A 20,113-nucleotide genomic window follows, 5' to 3' on the forward strand; every position below is an offset into this window, starting at 1 on the left:
AACATAAGTTTAAATAAGTTACTTACTATCAACACTGATAAATAATTCTGGCTTGTCATCAACTGATACCATCGAACGATAATCCAGTTTTGGCTGTTGTTTCGCATCCTTCAATTTTGTTGTGGACGTGGTACCCTCTGATGATTGTGGACGTATAAATGTGCCAATTGATGAGCGTCTGCATGAAAAAATTTTTCAATTAATTGCTCAGTACTGAGATAATGCTATACTGTTTTCACACCGGCAGCAAACTAAGCAATTAGGCAATTTTTCTAAAATTAATTTACTCTTATAAGTATTTATTGAGTGCAAATTTAACTTGCGAATGAGATATTATGGATTGCAGTTGAAAAGGGGTGCGTTCCGAACACGTAGCTGTTGACTACCAAATGCGTAGTTTTGACATTTGACCAACAGCTTGCATCAGGTTACTGATCACAAATATCGACTCAAAGCGGTCGGCCGTTTGACATTTCGGATTGCGGTTTGTGAACAAAATTTTTTAGCTCCAATATTTTGATGAAGGGTGGAAAATAATTTAACAAACTTGTTTTCTTAAAATTTAACTATGATTATTTCAACTTATTATTTAACGTATCGTTTCTAAAACGTATGGAGGGAAAATACACAACAATTTGGTGCTGAAAATGCGAAAACAGATCGTGTGAAATGTAAATAAAAAACGGTAAATGATGCGCAAAAAACAATAAAATTATGGTGGTCGGAACAATTTTGTCTACCAACTACAGGCACTTCCACTTAGTTATGGATGATATTTATCAATATAACTAAATTCTCAGTTAGTGTACTTTTTCACTAATATATTTGCAACCAGGGATGCACCTTAACGTTAAGCTAATCGTTTATCAAAAAATTTCCACCGTTTCCGTTGAAACACTTCGAAATATTATCGATAAAGGAATTATCAAGATAAATTGTATCTCGTTTTTAACCAAAACGAAAAGCTCTCGGTAACGTTAAAAACTTTAACAAAAACGTGATACTTTATGTTTGAATTGTGCTGGCAATGCTATAGCCATGGTGAAGCCGTAAGGTGGTAAAAGCGATCAGACATACACACAAACTCCATGTAATTTGTTTGTGTAATTTGTTGGTGGTAATGTCAAAAATACTCTGAGAAATGTTCGTACTGTCAAAATTCATGATAAAAGTTGCAATCAGCTTGGCTAATGCTTTCACCTTTAATGACTCCGCCGTCAGTCAGCTTTGCCAGCATAGTTTGAAATTAATAATCAACATAAACGATTTGATTAATTTTTGATATGGCAGAAAACGAAACAAAATCATTTCGTTAATTTGACGTTCTTAACGTTAATAAACGAAACGAAATGACTTTGTTTCGTTTATTAACGTTAATTATCGTAACGAAATGATATCGGTTCGTTGGTTAAGCATGCCTGTTTGCAACCAAACACATTACCAAACAATCATACAACAACTTATGATTGAGTTTTGCCACCATATGCCAGTTTGAAACTTCAAGCGATCTCAAATAGTTCACGATTTGACTCGTCCCATGGATTGGGGGCCTCGCTTTCCCTTGCTTCCGTGTAAGTGGGTTTCGATAAGAATGGACCTGGACCGGACAATTTCAATTGAATAAGTAAGAATTTCTTATATTTGTATAAAACATTTGATCAAATGGGGCACATTTTTAGGTGTTATTTAGTTCCAGTAGAATTTGGGACTTTTTTTGAGTAGTATCGGAGTACCCTACGCGGGGAAAGGGACTACTTAGCTTTGCTGCAACCACTTCTGAGTACAGTGATGCTTTCTGTGGTTTATGCCCCTATTACCGTTTACAACTCAACTTAGTTGGTGATTGAAACGTTGGTGATTGACACGTCGCGAATACGGAAAACATTCGTGTGATCATTCCAATCCCTTGGAACTACCAAGCACCAAGTAAAAAAATGTTTAAGTAACAAATAATGAGCTTCTAATGAAGATATTTTGCAGATTTGAAAGAAAGCATTTTGCTCATTACTAAACAAAATTAAAAACCATTTCCGCAAACGCTTTTGAGGGGAACCTGTACCCCTATTTTAAAATTATACGTTACACTCCGATTCCTTGTTGACGGAAGCTATCAAAAATGCTATGGAAATGATTTTCGTCTTGGACTGGTTTTAGATATTATTGAGGAGGATATTTTTGCGAAGTGGATTAAAACCCAAACATTAAAAACCGCATTTTACTCTAAAACAGGATTCCCCGGAGTAGTGGGTAGTATCGATGGGACTCACGTTCGCATAATTTCACCTACTTTGGCTGCATCCAAACTGCGGCCAGCCTCGTCCAACTTCGGGATGTCGCACCAGGATGTCAAAAAGATGTTCAATGTAATCTATGGTTGAAAACTTGTTTTTTCTGTAAATGTGTACAAAATTGCTGATTATAAAGATTGTTTGAATGAATTAAAAAAAGGTTTAATTGCTCGCTTTCCATTTTTTTTTATTTTTTTCCGGCAACGCTTTACAAGAACGTGCCCCATCAAATTTTTTTCAAAAAGTAACAAAGGTGGTATCAAAAGACACGTTTCGACATCTATTTTAAGAATCCGAAAGCGGAAATTAAACATTTTATTTCTATCGAAAGATATTTACAAAAACCTATAAAATTTTTACTCTCATATTTGTCTTATTTATTGTATCGTTTATATCAGTACATTTGTTATTAAATAACAATATAAACAAATAAACTACAATTGGTGACCCCGACGATACAGAAACATGAATACTGAAGGAGATATTTTTGTAGATGCATCAAATGCGTTGCAAATAGCTCGCGTCGCAGTGAAGCCTCCGTCATTTTGGAAACCTGATGTTCGGCTATGGTCTCAACAAGTTGAGGCACAATTTATTCGTTCGAATATTACGACAGATGATACTAAATTTTATACGCTAGTGGCGGAAATTGATTCCGCAGTGCTCAAACATGCAGCTGGTATTATTAGAAGACCTCCGGCGGCTAACAAATGCGATGCTTTAAAGGAGCGGCTAATCAAGGATTCAGCGAATCAGAAAATACGCGAATGAAACGTCTATTGAGCGTTAATACAATCGACGGAAAAAAGCCGACAACTTTTCTGAGAGAATTTCGCGACCTGGCGGATAACCATCTCGATGGAACAGCGCTGCAATCTTTGTGATTAAGTCAGCTACCGGCAAATGAGCAACAAATTTTAGAAACTGTGGCAGGTGATCTAGATAGTTTAGCAGATAAAGCGGACAACATCATGACCGTCAGTAATGAGCCACTAGTAAACGAGGTGAAACTGGGGCGCAGGTAATGATGTACTAGCATCGATTTTAGCGTTGAACAAGCGGTTAGAGCGTTTAGAGTTAGCTAGTAGTAATCGAAACGAGCGTAGTGCTAATCGTCGACGCAGTCGTTCCCCACGTTCGCGCTCACAGTCTACTGAAATATGCTTGCATCATCGTAGTTTCAATTCACGTGCCACCAAATGCAGAACACCATGCAACTTTCACCCTAGCATTCAGGGAAACTTTTTAGCGACTAAGCAAAGGATTGGAACGCATGCAAGTCGCCTTTTCATTTAAGATAAAAATTCTAAAATTACCTTTTTAATAGATACTGGCGCGGAAATATCTGTTGTTCCACGCAACAGCAACGACAACCCTCAGGCATCGCTGGCGAAAATGACAGCAGAAAACAACACATTCATAAATACATATGGACAAAAGCAACTAATATTAGACATTGGTCTCGGGATGAAGTTTGTATGGGTTTTTACCATCGCCGATGTAACACACCCTATATTGGGAGCGGATTTTTTGAAGCATTTCGGTGTAACGGTAGATGTAAAAAACGGAAAGTTGGTACACGGCGAGTCTGACACACGTAGTTCATGCAAAATGTTTTGCCAACAGCATCAAAATATAACCACGATTAAATCAACTAGCGTATTTCATGATTTGTTGATTTAGTACACGGACCTATTGAAGGAAACAAATCAACATGAAAAAACATCGACACAAATATGTCACTTCATTGAAACGAAGGGTCCGCTGGTTTTTCAAAACGTACGTAGGTTAGCACCTGAAAAGTTGGCTATAGCAAAAAAGGAGTTTGATTATCTTTTGGACAATCGTATATGCGCTCGTTCGAAAAGTCAATGGAGCAGCCCACTGCATATGGTAAAGAAAGCGGATGGTTCGTGGCGACCTTGTGGCGATTACAGGCGTCTAAATTCTAAGACGATTCCGGACAAATATCCAATTCGCCATATTCAAGACTTCGCTAGTGAGTTAGCAGCAAAAAAGATATTTTCAGTGATCGACTGCAAAAAAGCGTACAACCAAATTCCGGTGCATACGTCAGACGTGCCCAAAACTGCAATCAGCACACCGCTTGGGTTATTTGAATTCCTCTACATGACATTCGGTTTGCGCAACGCAGTACAAACTTTTCAGCGCTTTATGGATGGCACGCTAAGGGACCTTCCTTTTGTGTTCCCCTACTTGGACGATGCATTAGTGGCATCAACTTCGGTTGAGGAGCATGTGGAACATCTGCGCGCGCTTTTAAATCGGTATTGGGAGAAAGGGCTAGTCATAAATATATACAAATGTCAGTTTGGCTTGCCCGAGGTGAAATTTCTAGGACATTCGGTAACAAGTGAGGGTATTAAGCCATTGCCGAGCAAAGTCGAAGCTTTACTGGCCAGAACAAAGCCTTAAGTGGCACATGAACTGAGAAGTTTTTTGGGCGTCGTCAATTTTTACAGACGTTTTCTACCACACGCGGCAGATATTGAGACACCCTTGCAGAATATAATGGGGCCATGTCAAAATCGTGACAAATCGGTTCTGAAGTGGACGCCGGAAGCTTCTGAAGCTTTCGATAAGTTAAAGCAGCAATTAGCAAACGCGGCCTTACGTATCCAAGTAAAGGAGCAGAGTTGGCGCTTATGACTGACGCGTCTGATAAGGCAATGGGAGAAGTACTACAGCAACGTGTCAAGAGAGGTTCGTAGCCATTGGGATTTTTCTCGCGTAAGTTCAGCAATACTGAGCGGCGGTATAGTACATCAGACCGGGAATTGTTACCTATATACACGGCTGTGAAATATTTCCGCTATTTTTTGGAAGGTGCCCAATTTATTATTTATACAGACCACAAACCGCTGGTACACGCATTTGAACAGAAATGGGAGAGACCTTCGCCCCGGCAGTCGATACTGGATTTTATTAGTCAATTTACGACTAAAATTGAACACATCCAAGGAAAAAGCAATGTTGTGGCAGACATGTTATCACGCATCGAGATTGTCAGCGGTGGTACATCGGTAAACTACGAAGCGCTTCGAGACGAACAGATGGAGTGTAGAGAATTACAGAATCTGTTGAAATCCAATTCTACATCGCTGAGGCTGAGTAAGCACAAATTGCAAAGCTCGGATGTGGAGATTATCTGCGACAGTTCTACGGGACGACTCCGACCCTATGTGACGAAATCATTTCGGGAAATAGTTCTTAACGCTTTACATGGGTTAGCTCATCCGGGTGCCAAAACCACTATTAAACTAATTGCAAGTAAGTTCGTATGGAAGGGCATAAATTCAGACATTCGAAGGTTGGTAAAAAATTGTCAGCAGTGTCAGCGATGTAAAATTTCGCGCCATACGCGCAGCGAACTTCAGACCTTCACCGTACCAGATAGGCGTTTCGAGGACATAAACATTGATTTAGTAGGCCCGTTCCCGCAATCAAACGGCTACGCGTATTGCCTCACCTGCATAGACAGGTACTCCAGATGGGTGGAAGCTATTCCACTAGCCAATATCACGGCTGAAGCGGTAGCTAAAGCTTTATCCAGCGGTTGGATATGCAGGTTTGGGATGCCTAAATATATAACGACGAATCAGGGACGTCAGTTCGAAAGCGACCTGGTCAATGAAATGACTAATAGACTTCTTGGCATTAAGCACTTGCGAACTACGGCTTATCACCCACAGTCCAATGGTTTAATCGAGAGGTGGCATAAGGTATTTAAAGCAGCGTTACGGTGTCACGCGGAAAGTGCTGACTGGATGGATCAGATTCCGGTAGTTTTGATGGGTTTGAGATCCGCAGTCAAGGAAGATTTAGGAGCGTTAACGGCGGAGCTGGTCTATGGTCAGGCGATGAAGCTCCCCGGGGAATTTTTCTTCGAGGCGGACACACCACGAATTAATGAGCAAGATTTTTTACAAAAGTTGTAGAGTTACTTTGAAAGTTTTCGACCCATTGAAACAACGACGCACAGAAAGAGAGCAGTTTATGTACCTAGAGATTTAAGGTCTTGCAAATATGTGTTTCTGCGGGATGACACAATAAAGGCACCATTAAAAGCTCCGCACGAGGGTCCGTTCGAAGTGCTGGAGCGCCATCCTAAAACGTTCACTATTCTGATGAAAAGTAAACCTGTGGCGGTGATCATCGACCAGTTGAAAGCGGCATACGTGCCGAACGAGGAGCTAGCGGTTATTTGTACAGATGTCAATGAGAAGAAGCGTGTACGCCTTCAGGATTGGATCTTAGTGTACGAAGATTCCTCTAAGGAAGGGGGTGGTATAGCGGCAACACTGGACATCGATAATCGTTAGTCGATAATATTCAAGTAGTTGGTGTGAGCACTAACAACAAGACTTTACCATTCGTCGTTCAATCATACTTTTTATAACACGCATATTTTTAACATCATATGTCTTTATTTATTGTATCGTTTATATCAGTACATTTGTTATTAAATAAAAATATAAACAAATAAACTACATATATATGTAGGTATATGTTTACAATTTCGATTAGACCGTAGTTCTGGCAGTCGACTAGTGTTCCACAAAAATGTTTCATAAGGATTTCATCTTAGCTTTCACTGAGTCATTAGTTTAAATTTGTTTACTGAGTGAAAATTTATATGTTTATATGTACTCAATGAACGGGATTCAACTCTTAACATATAAAAAAAAAATCATTAAAAATTTGATTTAAAAAAATAATTCCAACATTTTTTTTTTATGCTTTGAGCCGTGTTTTTTTTAAATGTATATACAACTGCATTCGTGAATAAAAAAAAAGCGCTTATCATCAGTTAGATAATGTTTAGGAGAAAAATCTAGCGGCAGTTATTAAAGACTCGCGGCAATGGTAACTAATTCGCTACAAAACGGGTGGTTCTGAATAGCGCGGACACGTACCTCGGTTGGTCATAGTACATAAACTATAGCTGAATCGGTTGCGATGAGCAAAGTACACACACCCATTTCGGTTATAGAAATGGAGAATAGTGTAGAGATAGTTGCATCTTAGTATAAAGTATACTGAAATTTAGCTGTACTAGTTTTCTGCGCAAAAATTTCGTAAGTTTAGATAAAGTTACACACTTAGCAGTCCATACAAAGTTTAAGTGCATACGTATATACATGTAAAACAAGTAAGGAAGGCTAAGTTTAGTTATAACCGAACATTGCATACTCAGCTAAGAGCTTTGGAGACAAAATTGTCTTTTTCATGGATACATTCAAATGATAATACTAAAAAGTGGAGCAAACTTACCTTTGCTATCTTTCTTCAGCTATAAATTCATTTTAATTGAATATTTTTTTTAAATATGAAAATTTGGTTAAATTTTAACGAATTCCTTTGTAATTTTTTTTTTTAAATCATCCCTGAAATATTTTCGAAGCGCTCTTAATTATGAGTCCGAAATTGTAGACCAAGAGTGACGTTTTTTGGAACGATTTTCCTTAATCCTTTGTCAAATAAGGGAAAATCACCATGCAGGAAAATGAAGCTATGGTAACCCTGTAATGTGTTTGTATGACATGGGTATCAAATGAAAGGTATTAAAGAGAATATTAAAAGGGAGTGGGCCTTACTTCTATAGGTGAACGCCTTTTCGAGATATCGCAATAAAGGTGGGGTAACTCTAGAATGTGTTTTTACGATATGGGAATCAAATGAAAGGTATTAAAGAGGATTTTAAAAGGGACAATATGGACCAGCGTGACCCAGCACATCATCTGCCGGGTACCGCTAATTTATTTATATATATAACTAGCAATACTCCTATATTGCTACACAAGGCTAGGTACATTCCCAAACATCAGAGTGCCGATATATTGCTGTTTAAACGGTTTTGTTTTTGTATTCAAAATATACAATCACAAAAATTTTATAGGCTGTCTTGTTTTGATTTCGAATTCAAAACACATTGCGAGCATTTTCTATTAGCAATATAGGAGTATTACATATATGATCTAGGCAAAGGTCTACCAATATACCAAATTTTGGGCAAATTAAACGATTAATAGAATTTGTTTGAATAGATCGGTCCCTGGGCTACCTATATACCAAATTTCAAGCAAATCGAACTATGAACCGAACTTGTTCGAATATATCGGTCCCTGGCCCGAAGTGTCGTGAATACGAATCTAGGCAAAGGGCTACCTATATAAGAAATTTCAGGCAAATCGAACGAATCTCCGCTCCACCTTCATATAACTCGAAACTGAGAAAGATCAGTTTCTTTTCTTTTTGTCCTTTCCTTTCCTCTTCTTTACTTCCCTTTCTTTTCTTTCCTTTCAGAAAAGTTCAATGAACACCTTGGCAACTATTTTGATAAATGTACGCGATAATTTAAACTTTACCAATGAAAAATATTGATCACTTGTAACCATTTCGTTCGGGCTACATATTTATTTTTGTTTAAAAAATAACACTTTTGTTATGATAAAATTAATTCGCTATGAGCACAGCTTACACAAATTACGAACAAATTTTAATAAGAAAATTCGTGAAAAAACACATTTAGGGCTGCCATGAAAAAATATAAAAAATTAATATTCAGTCATTTTGTCTTTACGATCAGCATACAAATTTGCATAAAAAATATATTGGAGAATTTAGTCCGCTTAGTGCACAGATATTAGCATATACATACAAATATACCATAAAATAGAACTTTTGTTTATAATTTGTAGCGAAAGAGTATTTTTCAATAGATGTATGCATGTGTTGATGTTGTTTTTGTAGCAGTGCTTCGCCCCATCCAATAGGTGCGACCGATCTATCTATGAGGTCTAAAAATCGGAAGAAGTTTTCTCCCCAATACCAAGGAAAAAGTTATTTTGATCAGAAAATAAAAAAATACAAGAGTACTTGGCACTTTATGTTCCATTTTTCTTTCTCTTCTTATTCTTGTCCATCCCTTATTCTATTTCTTTCCCTCCCGTTCAAACTACCATTACAACACCCACTTCAACTACAACTCCCACATCCAACCCAGCCCCACTATCATTCCCTCTACCACTCCCACTCTTACCTCTGCCTGTCCCACCTAAATTTCCTACCCTATTTCAATATCTTTATTTTTATAAACCACTTCCAAATTGTATGAAACAAGGGGTGTGTGAATATTCGTAATTTTGAATTATTTGAAGCGAATCGAACCGATTTGTTCGATTCGAGATTCGATCCGAATATTTCTACATCCGTCTAGGAAGTGTTTTTTTCTCCTGCTGGAGACGTTGAGACTGATAAACGAAATTCATTATCTTATATGAGTTAACCGGGTATTGCCCGTATCGCTTTAAATGTATGAAAACATTTGTTTCAAGCAATTTTTATTTTTTTATAATTTATTTAATAATTTGGGAAACAATTTTAAACAACGTGACATCAGGACGGACAAGGCGACAGCTGTTTCGATTATACCTTGTAAATCTCTTCAAAGCCTTTTCTCCCGGGAGTGGGAGTCGAACCCACGGGTTATTAAAGAAATTCATTATCAGCTGATAACGTTGCTCGGTTGTTATTTTTGAATAAAAATTTAACTCGTTATGTTTAATTGAACGTTAAAAAGCAGAAATTTTAAATATTGTATCGTCGTTTTATTTAACCACTTTAATAAACGTACTTCTTAAAAATAATTTTCTAATTAGAAACTTTTATTAGTTTATAATTGTATATGTTATTCAAAATATTATTGATAAATTTAAAACTCAATTTTAATTAAATAATATTTTCATTTCCTTCTATTTTACACGATCTCTAGAGTAAAATAGTCTATTTAAGATTTATATTCTTTAAATAATTCGAGTTATTCCAATCATTCGAATTATCGGATCGAGTCTAAGGATTCCATTCCATTCGAATCGATCGGGATATGAACACCTCTTAATGAAACTAAAGCAGGTAAAATTTTTATACTTAGTTGAGCAGAGCTCACAGAGTATATTAACTTTGATTGGATAACGGTTGGTTGTACAGGTATAAAGGAATCGAGATAGATATAGACTTCCATATATCAAAATCATCAGTATCGAAAAAAAAATCGATTGAGCCATGTCCGTCCGTCCGTCTGTCCGTTAACACGATAACTTGAGTAAATTTTGAGGTATCTTGATGAAATTTGGTATGTAGGTTCCTGGGCACTTATCTCAGATCGCTATTTAAAATGAACGATATCGGACAGTAACCACGCCCACTTTTTCGATATCGAAAATATCGAAAAATCTAAAAAGTGCGATAATTCATTACCAAATACGGATTAAGCGATGAAACTTGGTAGGTGAGTTGAACTTATGGCGCAGAATAGAAAACTATTAAAATTTTGGGCAATAAGCGTGGCACCGCCCACTTTTAAAAGAAGGTAATTTAGAAGTTTTGCAAGCTTTAATTTGGCAGTCGTTGAAGATATCATGATGAAATTTGGCTGGAACGTTACTCTTATTACTATATGTCTGCTTAGTAAAAATTAGTAAAATCGGAGAACGACCACGCCCACTTTTAAAAAAAAAAAATTTTTTATTAATTTTTCCAAAAGGAGCTTTTCGGCCGATAAATAAAAAGACAAAAACTTTTGTTTTTTCTTATTCTCCTACGCGTTTCGATGTTTTTTATAACATCTTCATCAGGGAGTCTGGTTTATTCTAATAAAACATAAAACGAAAAAACAAACATTAAAAAGTTATTAATAACTAACATCAAGCAATAACATATTTTCCAACAGTTCACTTAAATTTAACATAATACAATAACATTTGAACTGCAATTTAGTCTTTAGACGTAACATTTAACATAAAACGTTTACCTTTAACATAAAATGTTTCCTTTTTACATGTAACATTTATTAACAAAAACGTTCATTCAACAACATACATATATATACAAACTAGCACAATTAAAATTTTCGACTGCGTCCATTGCCTCGTCCATTGCATTTGATGGCAGTTGTGTATGCGCCGTTTATATTATTTACGTCTTCTTTGAAGTTTACCGTCTTCTCTATTTTTTGTTGTATGCGTAACCCTTCGAGTGTTAGACGCGTCCTCTCTCTCCTCTGTATATCTAAAATCTTAACATTATCGAAGTCCGCTGTATGGCATTTGTTGGTTAGGTGCTCAGCAATAGCAGTAGTCGTTTTCATATTTTTCGCATCTGATTTGTGCTCAGTAATTCGGATGCCCAATGATCTCTTCGTTGTACCAATATAAACTTTTTCGCACACTTCTCCTTCCTTTCCGTTGCATTTTATTTCGTAGACTACATCGTGTTGTTGTTCCTTGTTAATTTTGTCTTTTGTTTGTGTAAATATTTTATTTAGTGTTTGGTTTGGTTTATGTGCTAATGTTATGTTGTTGTTTCGCATAAAATTTTCCATTGATTTGTTGTCCGTTAGTCCTGGTATGTATGTTACACCTGTATATAGTCTCTTATTGTTTTCATTATTCAAATTTGCATTGTTGGTTACATTGTTAGTGCTGATTGTTTTTATTGTTGCCAGCCATGTGTCTATTAATTTATTAGGGTACGCATTTTTGTATAAAATATTTTTAATTTTTCGGTTGTTTTCAGTTATGAACTCCTGATCACTTAAATCGTGTACTTTCTTTATAAAGTTGATTGCCGTGTTTCTTTTTTGTATCCATGGTTGATTAGAATGATAGTTAATTATTCGCGACGATGCTACAGCTTTTGCATACCAATTCATTTTCAACTTTTTATCCGATTTTATTATTTCCATATCTAGGAAGGCCAATTTATTTTCTTTCTCTTTTTCTACCGTGAATTGGATTTTTGGGTGTTGTGCGTTAAAAGTTTTTAAAATTTCTTCCACGTCCTTTGTTTTAATTATTGCAAATATATCGTCTACATACTTATTTATGTATTTGATATATATATCCCTGGATTTGAGCTCGGTGATGCTGTCGTCAAGTATTTTGTCTAGCACTATATCTGCTACTGTAGGTGATAGGGGGTTTCCCATAGGCATTCCGTATACTTGTTGGTAGAATTTGCCGTCGTATGTGAAATAATTGTTGTCCCTCAAGCAGAATTCGAGGCAAGTTTGGAACTGTTTATTTGATAAAGTAGTGTGTTCTTTTAGTTTTTCCCATTTTCTCATTATTGTTCGAATGGCTAATAGTATGGGAATGTTTGTGAAGAGGGAAACTACATCAAACGATATTAGAATTTCATCTTCCGCTATGTTAACTTCTTGGAGGTTGTGTTTTAATTGGAGGGAATTTTTGACATTGAGGGAACCACATATTATGTTTTTTAAGGTCTGTCCAATGTGTTTTGAAAGTTTGTAGCATGGTACACCTACAGAAGATGAAATCGGTCTAAGTGGAGTTTGTTCTTTATGGATCTTGGGTAGTCCATACAATCTTGGCGCTGTAGCCGCAGTGCAAGTAAGTTGCTTCTTAAATTTTAAAGATATGTTTCTCTGCTTGTAAATGTCATTTATGATGTTGTTGTTTTTCCGTACTAGTTGTTGTGTAGGATCAGTTCTTATTGTTTTGTATGTGTTTTTGTCGCTTAGTAGTTGTTCCATTTTTTGTTTATAATCTACCTTGTACATTAGTACTGTTTTGTGTCCTTTGTCTGCGGTTGTAATTATTATATTGTCTTTATGTTGTTTCACGAAGTTCTTAGTGTCCTCAAAAACCTTCAATATAAGCTTATCTTTCGGAGTGTTATGGAGTTTGTTCTTGTAGGTATTTATTTTTGTAGCCACAGTGCATCTCAGTGCGTCTTTTTGTCTCTCATCTTCAATCCTTTGAATGCCTTGTTCAATGTCAGCGATCAGGTGTATGGGTGAAAACGTTTTCCTAGAAACTGGCAGTGCGAATTTTTTCGCCATTGACAATAACCAACGGCTCTCTGGGGGTACTATTATGTTGGTTTTGTTTAAGATAAGCTTATATTGAAGGTTTTTGAGGACACTAAGAACTTCGTGAAACAACATAAAGACAATATAATAATTACAACCGCAGACAAAGGACACAAAACAGTACTAATGTACAAGGTAGACTATAAACAAAAAATGGAACAACTACTAAGCGACAAAAACACATACAAAACAATAAGAACTGATCCTACACAACAACTAGTACGGAAAAACAACAACATCATAAATGACATTTACAAGCAGAGAAACATATCTTTAAAATTTAAGAAGCAACTTACTTGCACTGCGGCTACAGCGCCAAGATTGTATGGACTACCCAAGATCCATAAAGAACAAACTCCACTTAGACCGATTTCATCTTCTGTAGGTGTACCATGCTACAAACTTTCAAAACACATTGGACAGACCTTAAAAAACATAATATGTGGTTCCCTCAATGTCAAAAATTCCCTCCAATTAAAACACAACCTCCAAGAAGTTAACATAGCGGAAGATGAAATTCTAATATCGTTTGATGTAGTTTCCCTCTTCACAAACATTCCCATACTATTAGCCATTCGAACAATAATGAGAAAATGGGAAAAACTAAAAGAACACACTACTTTATCAAATAAACAGTTCCAAACTTGCCTCGAATTCTGCTTGAGGGACAACAATTATTTCACATACGACGGCAAATTCTACCAACAAGTATACGGAATGCCTATGGGAAACCCCCTATCACCTACAGTAGCAGATATAGTGCTAGACAAAATACTTGACGACAGCATCACCGAGCTCAAATCCAGGGATATATATATCAAATACATAAATAAGTATGTAGACGATATATTTGCAATAATTAAAACAAAGGACGTGGAAGAAATTTTAAAAACTTTTAACGCACAACACCCAAAAATCCAATTCACGGTAGAAAAAGAGAAAGAAAATAAATTGGCCTTCCTAGATATGGAAATAATAAAATCGGATAAAAAGTTGAAAATGAATTGGTATGCAAAAGCTGTAGCATCGTCGCGAATAATTAACTATCATTCTAATCAACCATGGATACAAAAAAGAAACACGGCAATCAACTTTATAAAGAAAGTACACGATTTAAGTGATCAGGAGTTCATAACTGAAAACAACCGAAAAATTAAAAATATTTTATACAAAAATGCGTACCCTAATAAATTAATAGACACATGGCTGGCAACAATAAAAACAATCAGCACTAACAATGTAACCAACAATGCAAATTTGAATAATGAAAACAATAAGAGACTATATACAGGTGTAACATACATACCAGGACTAACGGACAACAAATCAATGGAAAATTTTATGCGAAACAACAACATAACATTAGCACATAAACCAAACCAAACACTAAATAAAATATTTACACAAACAAAAGACAAAATTAACAAGGAACAACAACACGATGTAGTCTACGAAATAAAATGCAACGGAAAGGAAGGAGAAGTGTGCGAAAAAGTTTATATTGGTACAACGAAGAGATCATTGGGCATCCGAATTACTGAGCACAAATCAGATGCGAAAAATATGAAAACGACTACTGCTATTGCTGAGCACCTAACCAACAAATGCCATACAGCGGACTTCGATAATGTTAAGATTTTAGATATACAGAGGAGAGAGAGGACGCGACTAACACTCGAAGGGTTACGCATACAACAAAAAATAGAGAAGACGGTAAACTTCAAAGAAGACGTAAATAATATAAACGGCGCATACACAACTGCCATCAAATGCAATGGACGAGGCAATGGACGCAGTCGAAAATTTTAATTGTGCTAGTTTGTATATATATGTATGTTGTTGAATGAACGTTTTTGTTAATAAATGTTACATGTAAAAAGGAAACATTTTATGTTAAAGGTAAACGTTTTATGTTAAATGTTACGTCTAAAGACTAAATTGCAGTTCAAATGTTATTGTATTATGTTAAATTTAAGTGAACTGTTGGAAAATATGTTATTGCTTGATGTTAGTTATTAATAACTTTTTAATGTTTGTTTTTTCGTTTTATGTTTTATTAGAATAAACCAGACTCCCTGATGAAGATGTTATAAAAAACATCGAAACGCGTAGGAGAATAAGAAAAAACAAAAGTTTTTGTCTTTTTATTTATCGGCCGAAAAGCTCCTTTTGGAAAAATTAATAAAAACTATACTCTGGCCCAAAATCACTAATAAAAAATTTTTTAATTCAAATTTTAAAAGAAAAGTTAATATCTTTACAGTATATAAGTAAATTCTGTCAACATTCAACTCCAGTAATGATATGTTGCAACAAAATACAAAAATAAAAGAAAATTTCAAAATGGGCGTGGCTCCGCCCTTTTTTATTTAATTTGTCTAGGATACTTTTAATGCCATAAGTCGAACAAAAATTTACCAATCCTTGTGAAATTTGGTAGAGGTTTAGATTCTAGGACGATAACTGTTTTCTGTGAAAAAGGGCGAAATCGGTTGAAGCAACGCCCAGTTTTTATACACAGTCGACCGTCTGTCCTTCCGCTCGGCCGTTAACACGATAACTTGAGCAAAAATCGATATATCTTTACTAAACTCAGTTCACGTACTTATCTGAACTCACTTTGTATTGGTGTAAAAAATGGCAGAAATCCGACTATGACCACGCCCACTTTTTCGATATCGAAAATTACGAAAAATGAATAATTTGAAACCCATATCGTACAAACACATTCTAGAGTCACCCCTGGTCCACGTTTATGGCGATATATCGAAAAGGCGTCCACATATAGAACTAAGGCCCACTCCTTTTTAAAATACTCATTAACACCTTTCATTTGATACCCATATCGTACAAAAAAAATTCTAGAGTCACCCCTGGCCCACCTATATGGCGATATCTCGAAAAGGCATCCACCTATAGAACTAAGGCCCACTCCCTTTTAAAATATCGTACAAACAAATTCTAGAGTCACCCCTGGTCCACCTTTATGGCGATATCTTGAAAGGGCGTCCACCTATAGAGCTATGGCCCACGCCCTTTTAAAATACTCATTAACACCTTTCATTTGATACCCATACAAACGCATTCTAGAATCACCCCTGGTCCACGTTTATGGCGATATCCCGAAAAGGCGTCCACCCATACAACTATGGCCCACTCCCTTTTAAAACACCTATTAACACCTTTCGTTTGATACCCATATTGTACAAACGCATTCTAGAGTCAACACTGGTGCACTTTTATAACGATATTCCGAAAAGGCGTCCACCTACAGAACTAAGGCCCACTCCCTTTTAAAATACTCATTAACACCTTTCATTTGATACCCATATAGTACAAACAAATTCTAGAGTCACCCCTGTTCCACCTTTATGGCGATATCTCGAAAAGGCGTCCACATATAGAACTAAGGCCCACGCACTCTTAAAATACTCATTAACACCTTTCATTTGATACTCATATCGTACAAACAAATTCTAGAGTCACCCCTCGTCCATCTTTATGGCGATATCCCTAAATAGCGTCCATCTATAGAACTGTGGCCCACTTCCTCTTAAAATACTCTTTAATACCTTCCATTTGATACACATGTCATACAAACACATTCCAGGGTTACCCTGGGTTCTTTTTACAACACGGTGATTTTCCCTTACTTTGTCTCCACAGCTCTCAACTGAGTATGTAATGTTCGGTTACACCAGAACTTAGCCTTCCTTACTTGTTTAAATTGCATTAGCTCCCTAACTACAACGGGCGCCTTGTCGTTCGTGTGAGGGCTTAGCCGACCTCCATTGCCATCAGCGATGATTCGGACGCTGGTAGCGATGATACTGTGCAGTCAGTGCGTTCGGTAAAGGAGCAGTCTGCGAACCCGGACAAAGAATTAACGTTGGGACGGGAACTAGGCAGGGAGTTTGGGAGAACCCTCTCGGAATACCGGGCAGCCTTAACAATTATGCTGCGGTTGTGTGCAGTGGTGGACCCAACCAACCGCGAAGGCGGGCGTTTGGCATGGACCCGTGAAACAGTGGAAAAATGATGAAGACCGTAAGGTTAGGTTGAACTGGCCGGTGAATAAAGATCTCACATAGACTGAATGTGTTCATAGTGTTACCAGAATTTGTTTGACGACCAAACGGAAAAACCCCAAGCAGGTGCCATGATATATGTTATAGATTAACTCCTTCCTCTTGGCATACTAGAAGTTTTCTAGGACCCAGCTTAATTGCCCCTAATAACTGGAGCCTTGACCTGGCGAGCGCAGGACACGAACGTGACGCCAGAAGGCAGTGTCCAGTCAGGACGCCAGAAGGCAGTGTCCAGTCAGTACGCCCTTCGTGAGCCTTAAGTATTCTCTCTTCAGAGATATGAGCTACTTTGTGAGTCTAATATCGTAAGCTTTGCACATAACATAACATATGGATCATATGAACTCCTGTCTCCTTTTGATTTCTCCCAAACGGATTGGGACGTCCATCGTTGACTAAGCGAATGTAGCACCCTCCTTTGCCAAATCATCGGCCTTTTCGTTACCTTTTATCCATTTATGGCCGGAAACCCAGTAAAGATGCATGGTCCGGCCTGGGTGAAGTTTTTCCAATGCTTCTTTGCATTTCAGAACACTTCTTGATGAAGTACTGTGTGAGATTATTGCATTAATCGCAGCCTGACCTTCAATATATAAATTGACGCGACTGAATTTCTGCTGCTTTCTTCACTGCTACTATTTCCGCCTGAAAAACGATGCAGTAATCTGGAAGCCTGTAGGATATACTTATTTCTGGGTCGACACAGTCAACAGCAGACCAAGCCCCTTCCACTAATTTGGAACCATCCGTATACACGTGTATAGTATTGTAACGAATTTACTTGCAAATCCTCTTATTTGCAATCCTCTGCTAAGTTCGAATCACTAAACTGTTGAATAAATAACTCCAATTTGTAATAATGCAAAATGGCCTTTATTAAAGTACTTCACAATAACACTCAAACTGTGCAACGAATAGCTTGCTTAATAACCAAACTGATTGATAGCTCAAATGAAACTCTACTATTCAAAATAATACTGCTCTTGCTCGCTAGATAGCGTCTTAGTCGAAACTGCTTGACAACTCAAATCAAACTGCATTCCAGCGCCTCTACAATTGCCGCCTTTTATACTCTTTGCTTTCAACCTTGCCATATTCTAGGCGCTTTCAGAATCTACTAGTCCAGCAGCTCTCAAACTTCTCAGCTGTAGCTACAATTACACAATTTTATAGTTTTTCTCATTGCATACTTATAGGAGTATCTCAGATATATGCATGTGTTTGTGCATTGACTCTCCGCTGCTCGTATACGTACATGGTACATATGTGTAGACGCAATTATTGTTTCGTTTATGTAGATACATAATGATTGATCTATGGATGTGAATTCACGTCACTGCTTAGCATCGGCTTAGAGACGATATCATCGCTCAGTGCTGCTAACATTCGTTACACTGCCCCCCACCTAAGTCTGATCGTCCCGATCAGACAAATCTCTCGATCTAAACGCTGCTAGCTTCGCCAAATGTACCACTCTTCTATTTCGTGATTTCCCAATTGCTTGTATACGGTAGATGACATCACTGATCGTCTTCACAACTATGTACGGGCCTTCCCAACTGCACCGATATTTGGATGGAACACCTTTCCGCCGGTGAGGGTTGTATAGCAGTACCAAATCTCCCTCCCGGAAACCTTCCAAATTATTTTCCTTGTCGTACCTGTGTTTCATCTTACTACTCATTATCCTGGATCGTTCCCTCGCACTCTGTTGCTTGGCCAATGAACTACTTCGAAGAGATTGCGCTTGAAGGATTGGCATCGCATAATCAGTATCGTTCCCACATTTCACAACAGTAGTGCGCTCCGGCTTGAAACTACCCTCGCATTCTTTCTCGGAAATTCGTTGCTTCGTTTTCCTGCGTCTTTTCGGTTTTGTCAATGCCAGTGTTTCTCTCGCAGGTGCTTTTGGTTTTGCTTTATTTGGCCCATTCGACCTATTAACCTTTGCCTTTGACTTCCGTGGTTTTTGTCGAGTCTTCTCCACCAATACTTGATTACTACTGAATGCTTTCCGCAAACTGAAGTTAAGTGGTATATCCTGGTTCTCATAACGCATCACACTTCTCTGCATATCGATCTTGATGTCATGGTCAACCAAGAAGTCCACTCCCAATATGACTTCATCAACAATCTCCGCCACAACGAATTTGTGTAAAACCATGACCTTCCCAATTAGGACTTCACATATCACTTCTCCCTGGACTTGGTTATACTCACCTGTGACCGTACGCAAACTTGCTCCAGGTAACGGTTTTACTCTCCTGTTGACTAAATCAGATCGAATCAAGGAATGAGATGCGCCCGTATCTACAGTCAGTACACGCTCCTTGCCATCCACATTCCCTCTGACGGTAAGACTGCTTGATTTCCTTCCAATTTGCGGCACAGATATCACAGGACATTCAATAACTGGAGCTAGCTCTCGATTTTTCCATCTGGCACGCTCTTGCTCATCTCCTCCAGTTTTGCGTTTACGGCCACCCAAGTTGGAACTACCGGGACCAAGATCGGAATGACGTGCACTGTGACCGGGCTTCTCGCATTTGAAGCATGCGATAACTTTTTCACTCCGATTTTGCGATCCTTTCAGCGCCTCCAATATTGCGTCTACCCAATCTGGTCTTTCCACTTCCACACGATGAGCTTTGTATGCTGGTTTACTCAATAGTGAGGCCGTTTCCTGAGTCAATGCATGTGATACCGTTTCAGCAAATGTCAGCTTTGGGTTTGCGTATGTAGCTCGCTTCGTTTCCACGTCCCGTATGCCATTTATAAAACTCTGGATTTTTACCCTCTCGGTGTATTCCACGGGTGCG

The 20,113-nt window shown here is 37.6% G+C and overlaps 1 protein-coding gene across 7 annotated transcripts in view; it reads right to left on the reverse strand.

Annotated features, from left to right (window-relative positions):
* Positions 1 to 20,113, reverse strand: part of mtd (mustard) — a 2,476,738-nt gene that overhangs the window by 732,536 nt on the left and 1,724,089 nt on the right. For all 7 annotated transcript variants that reach the window (XM_067759877.1, XM_067759878.1, XM_067759880.1 and 4 more), the window contains one exon: positions 27 to 178. In XM_067759877.1, coding sequence (XP_067615978.1) covers positions 27 to 178 — 152 coding nt within the window. The remainder of the gene's footprint in view (positions 1 to 26; positions 179 to 20,113) is intronic.

Source organism: Eurosta solidaginis, chromosome 1, assembly GCF_040869045.1.
Source record: "Eurosta solidaginis isolate ZX-2024a chromosome 1, ASM4086904v1, whole genome shotgun sequence".
In the NCBI taxonomy this organism is placed as follows: domain Eukaryota; kingdom Metazoa; phylum Arthropoda; class Insecta; order Diptera; family Tephritidae; genus Eurosta; species Eurosta solidaginis.